Source organism: Paroedura picta, chromosome 12, assembly GCF_049243985.1.
Source record: "Paroedura picta isolate Pp20150507F chromosome 12, Ppicta_v3.0, whole genome shotgun sequence".
NCBI lineage: Eukaryota > Metazoa > Chordata > Lepidosauria > Squamata > Gekkonidae > Paroedura > Paroedura picta.
In genome coordinates, this window is record NC_135380.1 from 45417926 (window position 1) to 45437101 (window position 19176).

At 46.7% G+C, this 19176-nt stretch overlaps 1 protein-coding gene across 27 annotated transcripts in view; it reads right to left on the bottom strand.

Moving 5' to 3' along the window:
* The window catches only part of FNBP1 (formin binding protein 1), a 208859-nt gene that overhangs the window by 129260 nt on the left and 60423 nt on the right, over positions 1–19176 (bottom strand). For 25 of the 27 annotated variants that reach the window (XM_077304875.1, XM_077304874.1, XM_077304877.1 and 22 more), the window contains one exon: positions 3596–3711. Coding sequence is in view for 3 of the 27 variants with exons in the window: in XM_077304877.1 (XP_077160992.1) it covers positions 3596–3711 (116 nt within the window). In the remaining 24 variants the exon portion in view is untranslated. Of the gene's footprint in view, positions 1–3595; positions 3712–4277; positions 4300–9870; positions 9997–19176 lie in introns of those variants that run through there. The other 2 variants (XM_077304880.1, XM_077304879.1) reach the window with 2 other exon arrangements.

Below are 19176 nucleotides of genomic sequence, written 5' to 3' on the forward strand. Positions count from 1 at the left end.
TGGAGAAGTCTGTGCATCATGACTGGGAGTGGCTTTCCAAAGTCTCAGGCATTACCCACTTTCACATTACCAAAGTCTTTCACATTACCTACTGTCAGGTTCTTGTGACTGGAGATGCAAGGTATTGAACCTGGAGCCTTCTGCATGTTAAGCAGAGGTTATTCCACTAAGCCACGGCATCTCCACTCCTCTGTACAAGGTACATCCATAGGTCACTGGGCGTTCAGCAGAAAAATACCTGTTCCATGTCCAGCAGTTCCTTCTCTTGGTAAAAGCCTTCTGGAAGAGAGCTATGAAAGGTCTTTGCTACTGTTTATGGAGGAGGAGAAGATGCCCTGGGAGATCTTCCCAGATGTTGGGCCTCAAACTGCCAGTGATGGTGGTGATGGAAAATGCCATCAAGCTGCAGCCAGTTTAAGATGACACATAAGAGCCCTGCTGGATGAGACCAAAGTTCCATCTAGTCCAGCCTCCTATCTCACAGTGGCCAACCAGGTCCTCTGGAGGGCCAGTAACAGGGCATAGAGGCCAAGGCCTTTCCCTGAGAGGAACATATTAAGAGGCCTGCTGGATCAGATCAGTGATCCATCTAGTCCAGCATAATGTCTCACACAGTGGCCAACCAGGTCCTCTGGAGGGCCAAGAACAGGGCAAAGCACCTGAGGCTTTCCCCTGATATTGCCTCCTGGCTCAGGAATTTAGAGGATTAGTGCTTCTGAATGTGGAGGTTCTGCTTTGTCATCATGGCTAGTAACCATTGATAGACTTGCCTTCCATTAATCTAATCAGTTTATTCCTGTGGCCTTCACTACAACCTCTACCAGCATTTTAATCACACTCTGTGTATTTGCTTATATGTCCTGAATCTACTGCCCATCAGCTTTATTGGATGCCCTTGAATTCTAGTATTTTGGGAGGGAGAGGAAAATTCCTTTTGTCAACTCTCTCCAGCTTTCAAGAGAAGAAAAGTTCAGGGGTAGTTTGCCATTGTCTGCCCCAGAAGCCACCCTGGATCTCAGTGGAGGTCTCCCACCCAAACACTAACCAGGACCAACCCTGACTAGCTTCCAAGATTGGGCTACTCTGGGCGATCCAGGTCAGGGTCAAGTGTCTGCAGTAGAGCCAGTCAAAGCTGCCCCTCCTCCACCCACCCCCTGTAAGCCCTCGAAAGGCAGAAAGGGAGAAAGGGCAAGAAGGAGTAACCTCTCTGCAAGGAACCAACCCACTTCAAAACTCCACCCACATGCCATTTATGTTTTAACCCCCCCCCCCCCCAATGGTCTCCCAGTAGCTTTCTTTCAGGATTCCTTATATAACTTCATAGAAAGAACACCAACAACAAATATGGTATTTTCCTGGTTCGGGTATAAAGAACCTGAAAAGTATCAGTATTCCACAATATTCCTGAATCCCATTACCAGTGTGGTATTTGGATTTGGGAAATATTTGGGAATGGCAAATTCTTTTGGCTGCATGAGTCTGCGGCATTTACAGGGAACAAGATCCCTTTAAATGCCTTCTCCACTCTAAGCCTGAGGTCGCAGCCTGGAGGTAACTGGGTCGGAACGCATTTAAAGCATCTTGGGCCTTTCCAATGCCTTATCTCCAGCTATCCAGCGATCCTGAAAAACCCCCAAACGTTTTCTGGATTTTTCAGGCTCAGCTATTTTGACAGCCAAAACAGCAAAAACAATTAAAATTTTAAAATCTGATAAGGTATTTTCCGGGTATTTTTCCAGCTTGGTTAGCCAAATGCACACCTCTAGTGCTGGCCCAGTCTCACCCCGCCTGCTGTCTGCACACTGGCCTTTATGCTATACACATGAGTGGCATGGGAATGACTGAGCCCACTAAACAGCTTCAGTATGAACTAAATGCCCAGCCTGAGGCCCAGGGCTATGATTTCAAGGAGCACCTTCTTTTACTGTTTGCCTTGCTGCCCCTGCGCCCAGCAGCCCTTTTGACTCCACAGTAAAGACTGCCTGGAGACTCATGTGGGCAAAAGATCATGCAAGTCAGGAGGCTGCAGTGTGGTTGAGAACCCAATTCCTCTTTGCATTGACTGATTAAAGGCACCTCCAAGCACAGCACACCATCATAAAGAGGAGGCTGCTGTGCCTCTGCATGATTCTCCATCTAAACCAGGCTTTGTAACCTGCGGATTGTGAAAACCTGGGGTTTCTTGACAGCTCTGTGAGGGTTTCACAAATGAATGGGAGTTAATTTTGTATAAATTTTTATAATTTGTTACACATTTATCAGGTGATATGACCCTCCTCAAATGGCCAATGTTGGGCTTGTAGGATATGAGAAGGGAAACGGCCCCAGATGGGCAGCTTTGCTTCCAACCGTATTCTGCACTATCGTACCATTTCAGGGGTGTCTCAAAGCCTGAAGAATGTTTCAGGGAGTTCTCAATGGTAAAAAAGCTGAGAAAGGCTGATCTAAACAGATTGTGCTGGAGGCTGAACAGTTCTTATAATACAGGAAAGCTCCTGCTGGATTAGACAACAGATCCAATTTCTCACACTGGACTATCAGAAGAATGGGAAGGTCCACAAAGGAGGCATAGAGGCCCAAACTTCCACTGATTTTTCCCCGTCAGCAATTGACATTCAGAGGTATACAGCCTCTGAACATGGAGGGTCCATCATGCCATCTTAGCTAGTAGATGTCGATGGAACATTCCTCCATGAATTTGAATTCTACTGCATCACTGCTTCCAGGTGTGATCAAAATTGACACACATCCCTGGAGGAGTCTTTTCGTTAGTGAGTGCGCTAAGATCTGGTTTTGCCCACTGCCAATGGAGTGGGTTCCTCGGAGTGCCAGCTCCTGCTGGCAGCTGAGGAAATCTAGTAGCAACATCCCACAATGTACAGATGCAGACCTGGGCAGGAATACGTGAGCATGTTCTTTGCATTTCTTTTTATCATTCTGTTTTGCCCTTTTTCACCACTACTCAGTCAGAGTAGTTCAGCAGAGGAATAGGCTGTCTAAGGAGGTGGTGAGCTCCCCCTCACTGGCAGTCCAAGCAAAGGTTGGATACATACTTTTCTTGGACGCTTTAGGATGCTTTGGGCTGATCCTGCGTTGAGCAGGGGGTTGAGCAGGGCTGATCCTGCGTTGAGCAGGGGGTTGGACTAGATGGCCTGTATGGCCCCTTCCAACTCTATGATTCTGTGATTCTGTGCTGTTCCAAATGCATTTGTTTTGTTTTTGCACCATTCATGCAATACACAGCTATCTTGCCAAGGACTTTAAAAAGTGTGTACCTCTAACAAGATGCAGAAACAGAAAATGGCCCAAAGAAAATTCAGAGGTTAGATTTGTGCACAACAGAAGTGAAGACAGAATGGGGGTTTGTGAGCTGAAATTGTTTCTGAACCTGCAGTTTTACCCAGCCTAGCTGGAAAATTCAGCAAGGTCCCTACGATTTCCAATCAGAAGAAAGCAAATATAAGAAGTCTGGGATATGCTGCTGTTAAAATTCTGAACAGGTACAGTCCCAAATCTTTGTGCTGACTGCATCCATCAAACCATCAAACACCAGTTGTGCATCCAACTAACAATCAAAAGGAAGAATCTGACTCACCGAAGTTGCTTGGCATAGTTGAGTTCTATTTCCGTTCTCTCTTTCACAAACTTGATATATTTCTCTAGAACATCAATGCCCCACTGTGTGTGTTTTTCAAGGTTGTCAAACTGATCCTATAGAGCAAGAAAAAGATGGTTCAGTCAGAAGAGAACAGAAAGGGGGAAGGGAATCATTTGTGCATTTCATATTTAGAAAGGAACGCTTTTTAATAATGTGCCTCTTCATCCAGCTAACAGATATGAAAGTCAAAATAAAACATAGTAACTAATACCAGCAATTGCTTCTCTTCTACAAAGTAGATGGAGAGAAGAGAAAAGGATCATTCCTGAATGCGCCTCAAACAGGGAAACTTAGCTGGGGAGTTTATAGGGATTAAGCATTGTGGGGTGGGGGAGGAAGAGGGATAAACCCATGCATGTTGATATTCTGGGTGCCCCTGGTAACAACTCTGCATCAAACCGTTTCAGATTGACAGGCAACACTGCCAATCCCCAAACCATATCAATCAAATTTATTTGCAGTCACAGACCAAAGATAAAACATTTAAACAAAATATTGACACTACCAACTTAAGAATGGAGTTCCTCAACAACTTGAAGGATCAATGCTCCCCAAACACCCCTTGCCCTTTTGCACCCCCCAAAGATCACCCAAATGGGTTAAGCTTAAGTCCCAATACCATGACATCAGCTGCTCTCCAGCGCAAAATGACTTCTTTCCCTGCGTTATCACCTAGATTCTCAGCAGCTACAGACAATCACTCCGTCCTGCATGGTGCAAACATTTCCAGCCTCTCCAGTTCTGCAATGCCAGCTGCTTCCGAGAAGGCTCTCAGGGCAAAGGAGGGAGCAGCGGATCAGGGGGAGTTCAGCGCACAGGCAGGCACCTCCCTACCGCCTTGGTGAGTGGGGAGAGGGGACAGGAACAATACGAGGCAGGTGCCAATTTAGGAAACAAGGGGGCATGTGGCCCTTATGGTTTTAGATATATACTTCTAATACAGGCTTGCAGGACTGTCAATTGGACTGGGGGAGTTGGTGAAAGGAAAACAGAAGACGATTCTGGCCACAGATTCCCCATGTTGCATTTAGCTGAGACAAGATGCTACAAACCACACTGAGTTCACCAAGGGGGCTTGTGGCGACCTGTAGCTGCTAGTTCCTGGTGGGGACTAGCAGCTACAGTGCTGCAGGGCACGGACTCGGATCAGGAAAGAGGAATTCCTGCCTTCTCCCCAGAGCTGTGGGTTCTGCTCCATTGGGATGCACTGGATGAAAATAACCATTTCTTACAGGGGCAGAGGGAGCACAGGGGATGATTAGCACAACATCCCCAAATAGGAACAAGAAGCATGATGTATTGTGATCCTTTTTCATAAAATCACTTCCTGTGAACTAGTAGGTTTATTTAAGAGAGAGAGAGAGAGTGCAGTACCATGACATCACTTTCTGCCTAAACAAGCTATCTCAGCTGTGTTTATAAAGCCCATCTTCTTTCAAATCCCCATTTATATACACAGACTAGGTTTGCATTTGAAGTCTGACTGTTTTCAATCAAACCTTCTGTGTCTAAAACCATACCTCAGTTAGCTTGGCCTTTCCAGAAATAAGACAAGAAGCCACTTTGCCAGTGTCACTATGAGAATCATTTGGGAACTAAAGACACAAATGGTTATGAAAAGTAGCAGCGTATTCCCACATCATCTAGACACGTAAAACCAAGAATCAGTGCATACAAAATCCATGACAGCAGGAAGAACAGAAACGTCTCCACGGGGGACATGCATATTACATAAAAACATGGGGCACCGACGGGAAACACAATGTGGTTATGGAACATCCACTTTTACTTCTTCACCCAGAGCAGGCGTAGTCAAACTGCGGCCCTCCAGATGTCCATGGACTACAATTCCCATGAGCCCCCTGCCAGCATTCGCTGGCAGGGGGCTCATGGGAATTGTAGTCCATGGACATCTGGAAGGCCGCAGTTTGACTACCCCTGACCCAGAGAATAGTTAATATGAGGAATTAACTGCTGCAGGAAGTGGTGGCAGCTCCAAGTACAGACAGCTAATGCAGTATTCTTGCATATTACTTGGCAAGTCGACCCCCAAAAATACAGGAAGTGTCAAAAGAGATCCCATTTCAGGAAGTCTGTGAACAAGTGGCTTAAGGGAATGGGTGATAATTCAGACCAAAACCAAAAAAGACAAAGATTATGGATTTCTGCAGTGGCAAATCAGGGCTGCACAGGAAGGAAAGACGAAATTTAAAGCTTCTAGCCTGGATGGATATCACTGACCTAAACAGTGCTCACTAAAGTATTAACAGTTTTAAACAAGGGAAAAAATGCAGGATTTAAAAGACCATCTTTAAAATGCTAACAGAAGTGCAGGAAGTTTTGGTTAATGAAATCAAACAGGCTTGAAGAGTTGGATCCGCTCTTCTCTTTTTGAGTTGTAGTTGTGTGCACATTCAATTTATTTTCAGTGGACTGACAGAGACCCACATTTTTCACCCCATTTCCTGGAACCATAAGCAACCTCCCCCCCCCCCCCAATGAGGGCCAAAATTAGAACAGAAACAAAAACAGTAACCACAGACTGGCTGTATCTTCTCAGGAGCCCCCTATGATTCAGTTCAGAACCATGTTGCTGAAGAAGAAATCCAGAAACAATGCCCCGAATGAGGAGGGCACAATGTGGCAGAGGCTCTTTCCGAGAAGGTACTTTCGTGCTCGGTTTGGGATCTGGTGCAGCGATCTCCCCCCTTCCCCAATTCTGCAAAATAGTTTTTTGCACAGGGTTGGACCAGGACAGGTCGCTGCCTTTAGCCAGAAACAGATAACTGATCCCCATGCAGCAACCACCACAAGGCAGACTTCATGGCAGCTGTGTTCCTGGCAACCCCCTGGTGAAAGATCACTGCCATCTTGCTCCTTTTCTCTGGACTCCTGAACCGCTGCAGGAGGACGGTAAGGCTCCGCTTGACAGCACCACAGACAACCCCCCCCAATCCACATGGTCTCTCTCAGCGTGGTGGCAATGTATATTCAGTGACAGGATCCCAAATCTTAATTCTCTAATCCAACAGATCAGATTGCCTTCTTCAATGTATCAGTAATATCTGAGCTGATTCTGCACTTACTTTGTTGTGGATCCCGCTGAATTCCCCATTGTGGATCCCGCTGAATTCAGATTGATTTGAACTCGAGTCTTCCTCTATCCCCCCTCCCCATTGAAACAGAAAAGTGTTCTGCACGTGGTTAGGGTAGTTCAGAAGGGGAGAAGCCAAGCACAGCAGGAGCCTCTTTGTTTTCTTGAATTGGGGGGGAGGCATTGGAGACAGCAAATGAGGGGGAATAAATCCAAGAGGCAAATCTCTGCTGAGAGGTTAGGGCTTCCCCTTTAAGGGAAACCTTGCAGCCTGGGAACCAGGAAGCCTTTGAACTGACGCCCTGGCCAATCAGGGTTTTTCTACAGCGTTGGAGGCTCAAGGCAGCTAGTTAGTTTGGGAAAAGCAGAGAGCTGCATCTTTACTCATGCTGATTTTTCAAATATTGAGGATTATATCTATTCCAGGATATTAGAATCATAGAATCATAGAATCATAGAATCATAGAGTTGGAAGGGGCCATACAGGCCATCTAGTCCAACCCCCTGCTCAACGCAGGATTAGCCCTAAGCATCCTAAAGCATCCAAGAAAAGTGTGTATCCAACCTTTGCTTGAAGACTTCCAGTGAGAGGGAGCTCACCACCTCCTTAGGCAGTCTATTCCACTGCTGAACTACTCTGACTGTGAAAAACTTTTTCCTGATATCTAGCCTATATCGTTGTACTTGAAGTTTAAACCCATTACTGCGTGTCCTCTCCTCTGCAGCCAGCAGAAACAGCATCCTGCCCTCCTCCAAGTGACAACCTTTCAAATACTTAAAGAGGGCTATCATGTCCCCTCTCAACCTCCTTTTCTCCAGGCTGAACATTCCCAAGTCCCTCAACCTATCTTCATAGGGCTTGGTCCCTTGGCCCCAGATCATCTTCGTCGCTCTCCTCTGTACCCTTTCAATTTTATCTACGTCCTTCTTGAAGTGAGGCCTCCAGAACTGCACACAGTACTCCAGGTGTGGTCTGACCAGTGCCGTATACAATGGGACTATGACATCTTGTGATTTTGATGTGATGCCTCTGTTGATACAGCCCAAAATGGCATTTGCCTTTTTTACCGCTGCATCACACTGCCTGCTCATGTTTAGTTTACAATCCACAAGTACCCCAAGGTCTCGTTCACACACAGTGCTACCTAGAAGCGTATCCCCCATCCAGTAGGCATGCTTTTCATTTTTCTGACCCAGATGCAGAACTTTACACTTATCTTTATTATATTGCGGGGGAAAGGTAGGGTCGCTCCGGATCAATCCTGCTTGTTGCAGAGGGAAAATTTAAAACGCCCAAAATCAAAATGGAAATTGCATTCAGTGTAAACAGCAGGGACTGGAATTGAAATAAAAGCTCCATGCAGATTCAGCCCTGGTCTCTCTTTGGGGACAGGTCCTGTGGAAACAATAGGATGTTTTGATATTTCACAACAAAATTTGAGTCCAATGGCACCTTTAAGACCAACAAAGATTTATTCAAGGCGTGAGCTTTCGTGTGCAGGCACACTTCCTCAGACAGTGCATGCACACGAAAGCTCATGTCTTGAACAAATCTTTGTTGGTCTCAAAAGTGCTACAGGACTCCAATTTTCTTGTGCTACTTCAGACCAACACTGCTACCTACTTGAATCTATCAATGTTTTATGCAGCGTGAAAGAAGCCTTTATCATGTGATAAAACAAAGGAAATGAAACATCTGAAATCCCTCATATCATCCATTCTAATAGCCTGATCTGCCAAATGTGAGGTACCCTATATATTTGCATATAAGCCTAGTTTTTCAGCACTTTTTTCACACTGAAAAAGCCCTCCTCGGCTTATATGCGGGTATATATGGTAATTGAAATAAAAGCCTGCTCCAGCCAGCCAACTGTTGCTCTGGCAGCTTGCAGAACATCGACGGTTTGAATGAGGGACTCTGATCTTTTCTTTCCTCTTGCCTTCACTTCCTCTTCCTAATCACTTCTTCCAAACTATTCTTTTGGTTTCTGTGGGTGAAAAGCGGGGTACAAAAACCAGCAGCTATTCATCCACTTGACTTTTCTGTATTTGTTGGGGGGGAGGCTGGACGGGAGAGCCTGGGATGATGGAGCATTTCCCACCCTCGGTTTATATGCAAGTCAGTAAATTTGCCCAGATTTTGTGGTAGAATTAGGTTCCTCGGCTTATATGCTGGCCGGTTTATGTGCGAGTTTATACGGGACTTAAATCTGGTAGGTTGGTGAATGGCTGAGGCCAGAATGAGCAAGGGACCTTCCGCTTCAGTTTCCCCAGCAGCCCTGTATTCCGCTCCCCACATTATTTCCCCTCCCTCCTCCTGGAAACTCCCATATCTTCCCCCCTTTCCCTGCCTTGTTCTTATCTATTCACCAGCCTACCTTTCCTTTGCCTCCCATCTTCATCACCTATATTGATTATTCATTTATAGTCTACTTTTTGCACAGAGGGGACCGAGGCAGCTTACACAATTTCCCTCACCTACTTTTTATCCTCACAACAACCCTATGAGGTAGTTTAGGCTGAAAGGAGGTGTCTGGCCCAACAGCACTGAGCTTCAATGGCAGACTGGTGGTTTGAACCTGGGTCTCCCAGGGTCCTACTCTGTAGCTCTCGCCACTACACTGCTCTGGACTTCACAGGTGGCTGCTGTTGAACAGTAAAAAGGAGCCCACCCACCTCTGCCTAGGAAAACTATGTCCCAGTTGTGTGGTGCCAGATACCGGGACAGGCCCACTTAAGGACTTACGCGGGTGGGGGACCTCACCTTTCCCTGTATCCGCAAGGAACTCTGAGTCACTGAGGCCCACGCATGCCTAAAAGCCCTTCAAATAAAAGCCTCCCAAAAGCTAGGCCAAGGCAGTACCCTTCACACCTGGCTCAGCAGTCTGGCTCGGCACCCAACAACACCCCAATGCACATGGAGAGAAGATGAACTACAGTATTTGCTGGCGTATAAGACTACTTTCCCCCCCTGAAAAACATGCCTCCAAGTGGGGGAGTCGTCCTATACGCCGGGTGCACTTCAGTTGGGATAGACAGAGCTGCCCATAGTGGCCTGCTGATGCCCGCCTGGTGCCCATAGTGGCCTCCCGATGCCCGCCCACCTCATTCTACATACCATCCAGTATCGCGCGGGATCCAGCGCGGCCGCGGCGGGTCATCAGCGTGGCTGCAGCGAGCATCAGCAGTGAGACAGGGGTGCCAGCCTTTTCGGCGTGACCGGCCTGTTCTGCTCGGCAGGAAGCAGCGGTGCTCCGGCCCGCCCCTTGTTTATGCAGAGCTCGCAGCAACAGCTTCTTAGAAAACCTCTTCCCACTGAATTCAGCATTTTCAACACACAAAACTCCAAACCTCGGCCAATTCTTATTCCAAACCAAGAAATGAGAAAATTATATTCTGGCACATTTACCTGGGCTGAATTGCAGCATGACCCCATTGTCTATGTCCCCAGACTAGCTTGCTTCTGCATCTTGCACTGCGTAACTAAGGCTCCTACCAGGTACCTAGAGCACATTTTCTGCTACATTTTAAAGCAGAAGGTAAGTGCATGCAATGACACTGGCTTACTGTAAAGGAAAGATGCTGGTTTGGTTTGAGTTCTCATTTGCAAAGCCAGGAGCCATGAAACAAACAAGCTGCAAAAGATAACCGCATCCTCTGATTCACAAAAGATAGCTATACACAACACAAACTCAGCTTGGGGGCCGTCACTACAAGAGTATTCGAACGCAAGGTCTGTTATGATTGGACAAGTTCTCACACACATGCAGCAAAACTCATCATGTGTAACAGAAGCAACAAGATAATTTGGAATCCCATTTGGCAGCTCTGGAAAAGTAGAGGCACAGCACTATGGGAGCACACGCAGCACTACAGTCTCAATAATTTCACCCCAAAAGCCATGTCAGAAATACATATTGACTTGGAGACCCAAAAGAGACTGCATGAACTGGAATGCATTTGAATCCAGTCTTCTAAGGCGGTGGTCCCCAAGCTTCTTACTGTGGGAGGGGGGGAGAGGGAAGCAGGGCCATGCACGTGCGCCATGCGCAGCTGAAAAGGCGAATGCGCAGCCGGGCAATCGCCCTCCCTGCTGCCGCCGGTCTGCAGCCTGTAAAAGGTTGGGGACCACTGTTCTAAGGTACCATTTCCATCTTCACCAGTAAATATTAAGTGACAACCTTTCAAATTCTTAGAGATAAATCATGTCCCCTCTCAACCTCCTGTTCTCCAGGCTGAATATTCTCAAGAATATTCTCCTAGGGTTTCTCCAAAACCCTCCTACGGTTTGGTCCCCAGGCCCTGACCCATTCTTGTCACTTTCCTCTGAACCCTCTCAATTTTGTCCTCATCGTTTTAGGAGTGAGGCCTGCAGAACTACACAAGGTGGGGTCTGACCAATGCCGTATACAAGAGGGACTAGGACACCTTGTGATTTGGATGTGATGCCTCTGTTGAGGCAGCCCAAGACTGCATTTGCCTTCTTTACCGCCGCATCACACTGTCTGCTCATATTTAGCTTACAGTCCATAAGCACCCCAAGATCACGTTCACACACACTGCTACCCAGAAGTGTCTCTCCCATCCAGTGTGCATGATTCCCATTTTTGTGAACTGGGATGTAAAACTCTGCACTTCTCCTTACTGAATTGCATCTTGTTCTCATTTACCCACTTTTTCCAGTGTGTTCAGATATCATTGAATCTCTATTTTCTGGGGAGTTCACCACTCGTCTCAATTTGGTGTCATTTGCCAATGTAATTAGTAGTCTCCTGACCCCCTTGCCCAGTCATTGATAAAAATGCTGAAAACTACCAGACCCAGTACTGTAGCACTTCGCAGCTCACCTCCCTCCACCCTGATGAAATACCATTGACAACCACTCTTTGGGTGCAGTTTTCTAGCCAGTTCCCTGTCCACCTAAATATCCAAAAATCCAGTATACAGTCCTCTAGTTTACCTGTGAAGAACCCACATTACCCAGGTGAAGTGCCAGAAGATTGGAGGCAGGCGAATATTGTCCCCACCTTGGGGGTGAAAGGAGGATCCAGGTAACTACTGACCCATCAGCTTGACGTCTATAGCTGGCAACATTTTAGAACAAATCATCAAATAGCCGGTCCTTGAGCAGCTAGAGAGGATAGCTGTAATTACTAAGTGTCAGCATAGCTTTTCTCAAGGACATGTCAGACTGACCGTATCTCTTTTGAGAAAGTTACTACCTTGCTAGACCAGGGGAGTGCCATGGACATAGTTTACTTTGATTTCAGTAAGGCTTTTGATAAGGTTCCCCAAGAAACTCTTATTGACAAATTGGTAAAATGCGGTATGGATTCTATTACTGTTAGGTGGATCGAGAATTGGTTGACAGTAAATGGTTCATCATCTTCTTGGAGAGGAGTGATGAGTGGAGTGCCTCAGGGATCTGTCCTGGGCCCTGTGTTGTTTAACATATCTTTAACCGCTCCTGGCGGAGCGAAGAAATAAAACAGTAAAGGCCCCGAGGGCAGGCCCTGTCTGGGATGAGGAAGGGTGCCGATAGGCCCCTTCCCCTGGACTGACAAGCAGAGGGCCCAATTGGGAGGTGCGAAGCGCCTCCCGATTGGGCCCTCTGCTTGTCAGTCCAGCCCCAAACTGCCAATCAGCAGCTGCGCACAGCGCGGCTGCTGATTGGCTGTTTTCCCGGACTACAACCAATTGGGAGGCGCGAAACGCCTCCCAACCCGCCCTACCCCCTACCAGAGCTTACCTTCGCTCCAGTGGCCATTGCTCTGCTGGCCGCCGAGAGCGAAGGTATGCTCTCTGTCCCCCGCCTCCTACCCGACAACGGTTCCCCAGATCCCGGGAGGCAGCTGGCCAGCTCGCTGAGCTGCCCAGCGCCTTCCCCAGGGCCTGGAGAGCTTTTTTCACGATCGGGGGGGGGGGGAAGGAAAAAAGCTCTCCAGGCCCCAGGGAAGGCAAACCGCGGCTCCGCGAGCCGCAGATCGCCTTCCCCGGGTCCTGGAGAGCTTTTTTCAAGATCGGGGGGGGGGGGAGGAAAAAAGGGGCCTGGATAGCTTTTTTCCAGATGGGGGGGGGGAAATCTCCCCAGGCCCCTAGCACCCGCTGAATTTTGGTTTCAGCGGGCTCTACTAGTAGTTTATAAATGATTTGGATGAAGGAATGGAGGGGGTGCTTATTAAATCTGCAGATGACACTAAACTGGGACAGGTAGCAAACACAATCAAAACACGGAATCAGAATACAGGATGGTCTTGACAGGCTATAAAACCGGGGTAAAAGGAATAAAATTTTAATAGTGAAAATCTTCATTTATGTAGGAAAAATCATATGCATCACTGTAGGATGGGCGAGAGCTGTCTTGGCAATAGAATGAGTGAAAAGGATCTGGGGATCTTAGTAGAACATACATTGGACATGAGTCAGCAGTGTGACTTGGTGGCTAAAAAGGCAAATGGGATTTTGGGCTTTATTAAAAGAAGTATTAAAAGAGGTAATGATTCCACTTTACTCAGCTCTGGTAAGACCTCACTTGGAGTATTGTGTTCAGCTTTGGGCACTACAATTGAAGAAAGATATAGAGAAACTGGAGCAGGTCCAGAGGAGGGCAATGAAGATGGTGAAAGGTTTGGAGACCAATTCGTATGATAAGGTGATTTTAACATTGGTAAAGTGGGACACCATTGACCGGGGGCGGGGGGTTCTTGATTAAAAATTTAGTCTATATGGAGCAACAAAAATTTTCATAGAACTCATAGAACGCAAAAATAGTATTGTAATATATATATTTTTACTTGCAACATAAGTGCAATTTGCCAGGTACCCCCAGATGTCCCTCCAAAAGTGGGACAATCTGGTCACCTTATCATAAGAGGAAAAGTTGAAGGAGCTTTGTCTGTTTAGCCTAGAGAGAAGGCTAAGAGGTGATATGATCACCATTTTCAGGTACTTGAAGGGCTGTCATAAGATGCAGCAGAGTTGTTTTCTGTTGCCCCAGAGGGTCGGACCAGAACCAATGGGTTGAAATTAATTCAAAAGAATTTTTCGCTAAACATCCAAAAGAAGTTTCTGGCAGACAGGTTCCTGAGTGGAACAGGCTTCCTTGGGAGGTGGTGAGTTCTCCTTCTTTGGAAGTTTTTAAGCAGAGGCTAGATAGTCAGAAATGTTGATTTCATGAACTTAGGCACATGGTGAGTGTGTGGGCAGGAAGGGATGTGCCAGTGTTCGTCTCTTATGGCCCTTCATGGCATATCCAGAACATTGCTGATCATCACTGTGGGATGGTAGGTGAATTTCCTCCAAGCCAGGTTGGATTCTGGAGATTTTTGGTAGGGGGAGAGGATCACTTGGGCATGAAATTAGGGTCACTGTGGGTAGGCAGGTAGTTGTGAGTTCCAGCATTGTGCAGGGGGTTGGACTAGATCAGGGGTAGTCAAACTGCGGCCCTCCAGATGCCCATGGACTACAATTCCCAGGAGCCCCCTGCCAGCAAATGCTGGCAGGGGGCTCCTGGGAGTTGTAGTCCATGGACATCTGGAGGGCCGCAGTTTGACTACCCCTGGACTAGATGACTTTTTGGTACCTTCCATCTCTATGATTCTATGCTTACATTATAAAATTACAGTGTTCTAAGATAATAAATAGTAAAATAATAATAATTAATATATAAGAATAATAATATTAACAGTTACAATGTTCTAAGATAATAAAACCCCAGTTTAAAAAATTCAGCCAATAATAACAATAAATGACACCGTTAAATTACCTAGACCATTTCTTCCCTTGCTGAGCCTCAAAGATTGTAATTAAATAAGGGAGGCTGCAATATCTGAGATGGAATATCCACTAAGAAAGAGAGGGAGAGGGAAGAGGGGAGGAGGGTACCCAGAGAACTTCCGGTTGCAGTATCTGAAGAAGGATGCCTGAGCATGAAAGCTTATATAGCTTGAATAAAATTTTATTGGTCTTCAAAGTGCTCCTGGACTCAAAATTTGATGTAAAAAAGGGAAAGCTATTAAAAATTTTGGTTTGGAAGAAGAAGAGGAAGAGTTGGTTCTTATATGCCGCTTTTCCCTACCCAAAGGAGGCTCAAAGCAGCTTACGGTCACCATCCCTTTCCTCTCCCCACAACAGACACCCTGTGAGGGATGTGAGGCTCACGGAATCCTGATATTACTGCTCGGTCAGAACAGTTTTCTCAGTGCCCTGGTGAGCCCAAGCAGGCTGCATGTGGGGGAGTGCAGAATTGAACCTGGCATGCCAGATTAGAAGTCCGCCCTCCTAACCACTACACCAAACTGGAGGGAGGGACACACCTTGAGCCAGGAGGATGCATTTCAGTTAATCGCATCCATGACCTTTCCAAGCTGTCAGCTGTGCTCAGGAAGCAGGCTAAGAAGGAAGGGTTAAAATCCGACCGGGCAGCTTTTGAGTGCTGCTATAGCAACAGGGCCGGCATCCCTGCAGATGGAGGAATCATCTGCCAATGGGAATTTACTCCACCAGCTTTAAAGCCTCCTACTGGCTATTTCATTAGCAGAGCAGGTTGACAGCTCCTCAAATCAGAAACACTGGAAAACTGCTGTGTTGGGGGGGGGGTCCCCTCCCCCCCTCGTAATCAAATATGAACTTGCTTGGCTGTGAAATGAAGGTCACGTGTCTGGAGTCCTCCACTCGTCCTCTGTGCCCAGCATCCTATTTCCAAACCTGGCCAGCCACAACTGGTCCCAGGAAGTGTGTAAAGAGGCCCTGAGAACCACATCCCTCCAGGGCCTGAGCCCCCAGCAGTGCTTAGAGGCTCCACGCCGCATGAGTCTGAGCATTTCTAGGCAAAAATCCAGGAGGCGGCCCCTGAATCAATGCAGATTATCACATTGCCGTTCTAAGCCAGGTAGTATTGGTGAGCGGGATTTTGAGTCAAGCAATAAAGGGACCGAGGTTCCTTCCTTTAATGAGATGTCTCTGAAGGGCCATCGTAATCTCACACAGCGCCATTTCGCTAGCGTTGACCAGAGCCAGAGCTTTTTCATCCGTGGCCCCAACCTGGAGGAACGAGCTCCCTGATGAAATCAAGGCCCTACCAGAACCAGGACAGGAAGGCCTAGAGGATCATTGTCCATGGGGTCACAATGGGTCGGATACGACTTCACATCTAACAACAACAACAACAACCAGAACTTGAACAATTCCCTAGGGCCTGCAAAATGGAGCTGTTCTGCTGGGCTTTCAGGTGAAGGCCAGACAAGGATTTGCCTCCAACCTGGTCCCATACCAGGCAACTCCTGACATCCACCAATGTCCCTAAGAGAAATTGTTTGTTCTCTAACTGACGTACCTACCCAGTCATTACTACTGTTAGAATTATTGTGTTATTCACCATTCCAGATGTTACAATGTACCTTTCTGCTCCTCATTGGTTCAATGTACTGCCTTGAGATGTCACAGTAATGGGTGGTATATAAATTGAATGAATGAATAAATCAATAAAATAAAATAAAATATTGGAAGAGACAGACCCATAGATACAAAAGTTCCAGACCATTTAGGGCCTTAAAGGTTAACACCAAAACCTTGGACCTGATCTGCTCTTCAACTTGGAGCATCTTCCAAAAAGACTGGCTGCTACCGTCAGGAGACACATTAGGAGTTTCCTTCTGGTTCCACTGCTTCGCCTGTCATAAGATTTCCCACATGAAAATGCGTTGGTTAATTAAGTCAGCACTTGTCAGTTAATGACAGAGACACAGGCTCACTGGGAATACACAAACCTCTGGCAGGGCTGACTTTACAGAGCAGTGGATGAGAATTGGGGGGGGGGGGACAGAACGGGTGGATCACGCTAAGGTGGAAGGAAGCCCTTGAGACTGGCTGAAATTGCCTCCCCACCAGAGTGGCATCTTTGAATCCCACGGGGGGGGGGGGGAGGAGGGGGAGAGAGAGTTGGCCTCAAACCCAAAAGGGACACTGAATAAATGGGAAGCAGAAAATCCCTGCATCATCCTTCATCTCCACCAGGAACAGACTGTGATCAGGTTCACATATGCACACAAATGGTTATACCTACATATGCTGGGCCCAGGCAGGGGAGCTACTTTTTACAACAGTTGCTTTGTTTCAGCTTTGCAGCACTTTTCAACATTTTGAATCTGTTGGTTTCAATCCACTTGCAGTTCAGATGAAAGGTTTGGTGCCAAAAGTCACATTGTGTGTGATGAGTTTTAGCGTAACCTTCAAAAGTCGCTGGGGCAGTACAGATCTAGACAGACCATGACACTGAAGGAGGGCAGGGATAATTCATCCTCCACTGTGCTGTTCCTGCAACTGAAACCAAACCTCCCAGGTCACTTTTAATCCTGCATAGGAGAAGGATCCCACCTCTTTGTTGTTTTCTCTACTGGAACAAAGCCAGACTACACAGAAGGAAATGACTTGCTTCTTTTCCTTTCCAGAGATTGCACAATTTGATGATCTCAAGCAATGACTAAAGGAAAAGATGCAAGACAGAAATTTGGTGACCAAATAGAATGTATTATTCCCTTGAAGTTTAATAAACAAAGAGCATGCTAAAAACAGTACAAAAAATCCTCAAAAACCCTGACATTCCAATATTTTGTGTAATGGCAGAGTCTGAGGAGGTGAAACACAAAAAAATTTGACTCCAGCGGATTCAAAGCTGAAAGGCCAAAGCTGAGAGTGAGCTAAGATTGGCCAGGGAAGCCCACTGTAATAAGAAAAGATTTTTCAGTTACGTGAGGAGCAAACGTAAAGTAAAGGAGGCAATAGGCCCGCTGTTGGGTGCGGATGGACAAACTCTAACGAAAGATGCAGAGAAAGCAGAAAGGCTTAGTGCCTATTTTACATCTGTTTTTTCCCACAGGTCAAAGTGTTTAGGCACGTCTAGAGATGGCTGTAGCCAAAGGACAGTGTCTGGGTGGCAGGTTAACATGGATAGAGAGGTTGTCGAGAGGCATTTAGCTGCACTGGATGAGTTCAAATCCCCTGGTCCAGATGAAATGCACCCGAGAGTGCTCAAAGAACTTTCCGGAGAACTTGCACAGCCCTTGTCCATCATCTTCGGAACCTCTTTAAGGACTGGAGATGTCCCGGAGAACTGGAAGAAAGCAAACGTTATTCCGATCTTCAAAAAAGGGAGGAAGGATGACCCGGGAAACTACAGACCAGTGAGTCTGACCTCTGTTGTGGGGAAGATAATGGAGCAGATATTAAAGGGAGCGATCTGCAAACATCTGGAGGACAATTTGGTGATCCAAGGAAGTCAGCATGGATTTGTCTCCAACAGGTCCTGCCAGACCAACCTAGTTTCCTTTTTTGACCAAGTAACAGGTTTGCTAGATCGGGGAAATTTGGTTGATGTCATTTACTTGGATTTTAGTAAAGCTTTTGACAAGGTTCCCCATGATGTTCTGATGGATAAGTTGAAGGACTGCAATCTGGATTTTCAGATCGTTAGGTGGATAGGGAATTGGTTAGAGAACCGCACTCAAAGAGTTGTTGTCAATGGTGTTTCATCAGACTGGAGAGAGGTGAGTAGCGGGGTACCTCAGGGTTCGGTGCTCGGCCCTGTACTTTTTAACATATTTATTAATGATCTAGATGAGGGGATGGAGGGACTACTCATCAGGTTTGCAGATGACACCAAATTGGGAGGACTGGCAAATACTCCGGAAGATAGAGACAGAGTTCAACGAGATCTGAACACAATGGAAAAATGGGCAAATGAGAACAAGATGCAATTTAATAAAGATAAGTGTAAAGTTCTGCATCTGGGTCAGAAAAATGCAAAGCGTGCCTACTGGATGGGGGATACGCTTCTAGGTAGCACTGTGTGTGAACGAGACCTTGGGGTACTTGTGGATTGTAAACTAAACATGAGCAGGCAGTGTGATGCAGCGGTAAAAAAGGCAAATGCCATTTTGGGCTGTATCAACAGAGGCATCACATCAAAATCACAAGATGTCATAGTCCCATTGTATACGGCACTGGTCAGACCACACCTGGAGTACTGTGTGCAGTTCTGGAGGCCTCACTTCAAGAAGGACATCGATAAAATTGAAAGGGTACAGAGGAGAGCGACGAAGATGATCTGGGGCCAAGGGACCAAGCCCTATGAAGATAGGTTGAGGGACTTGGGAATGTTCAGCCTGGAGAAAAGGAGGTTGAGAGGGGACATGATAGCCCTCTTTAAGTATTTGAAAGGTTGTCACTTGGAGGAGGGCAGGATGCTGTTTCTGCTGGCTGCAGAGGAAAGGACACGCAGTAATGGGTTTAAACTTCAAGTACAATGATATAGGCTAGATATCAGGAAAAAGTTTTTCACAGTCAGAGTAGTTCAGCAGTGGAATAGGCTGCCTAAGGAGGTGGGGAGCTCCCCCTCACTGGCAGTCTTCAAGCAAAGGTTGGATAT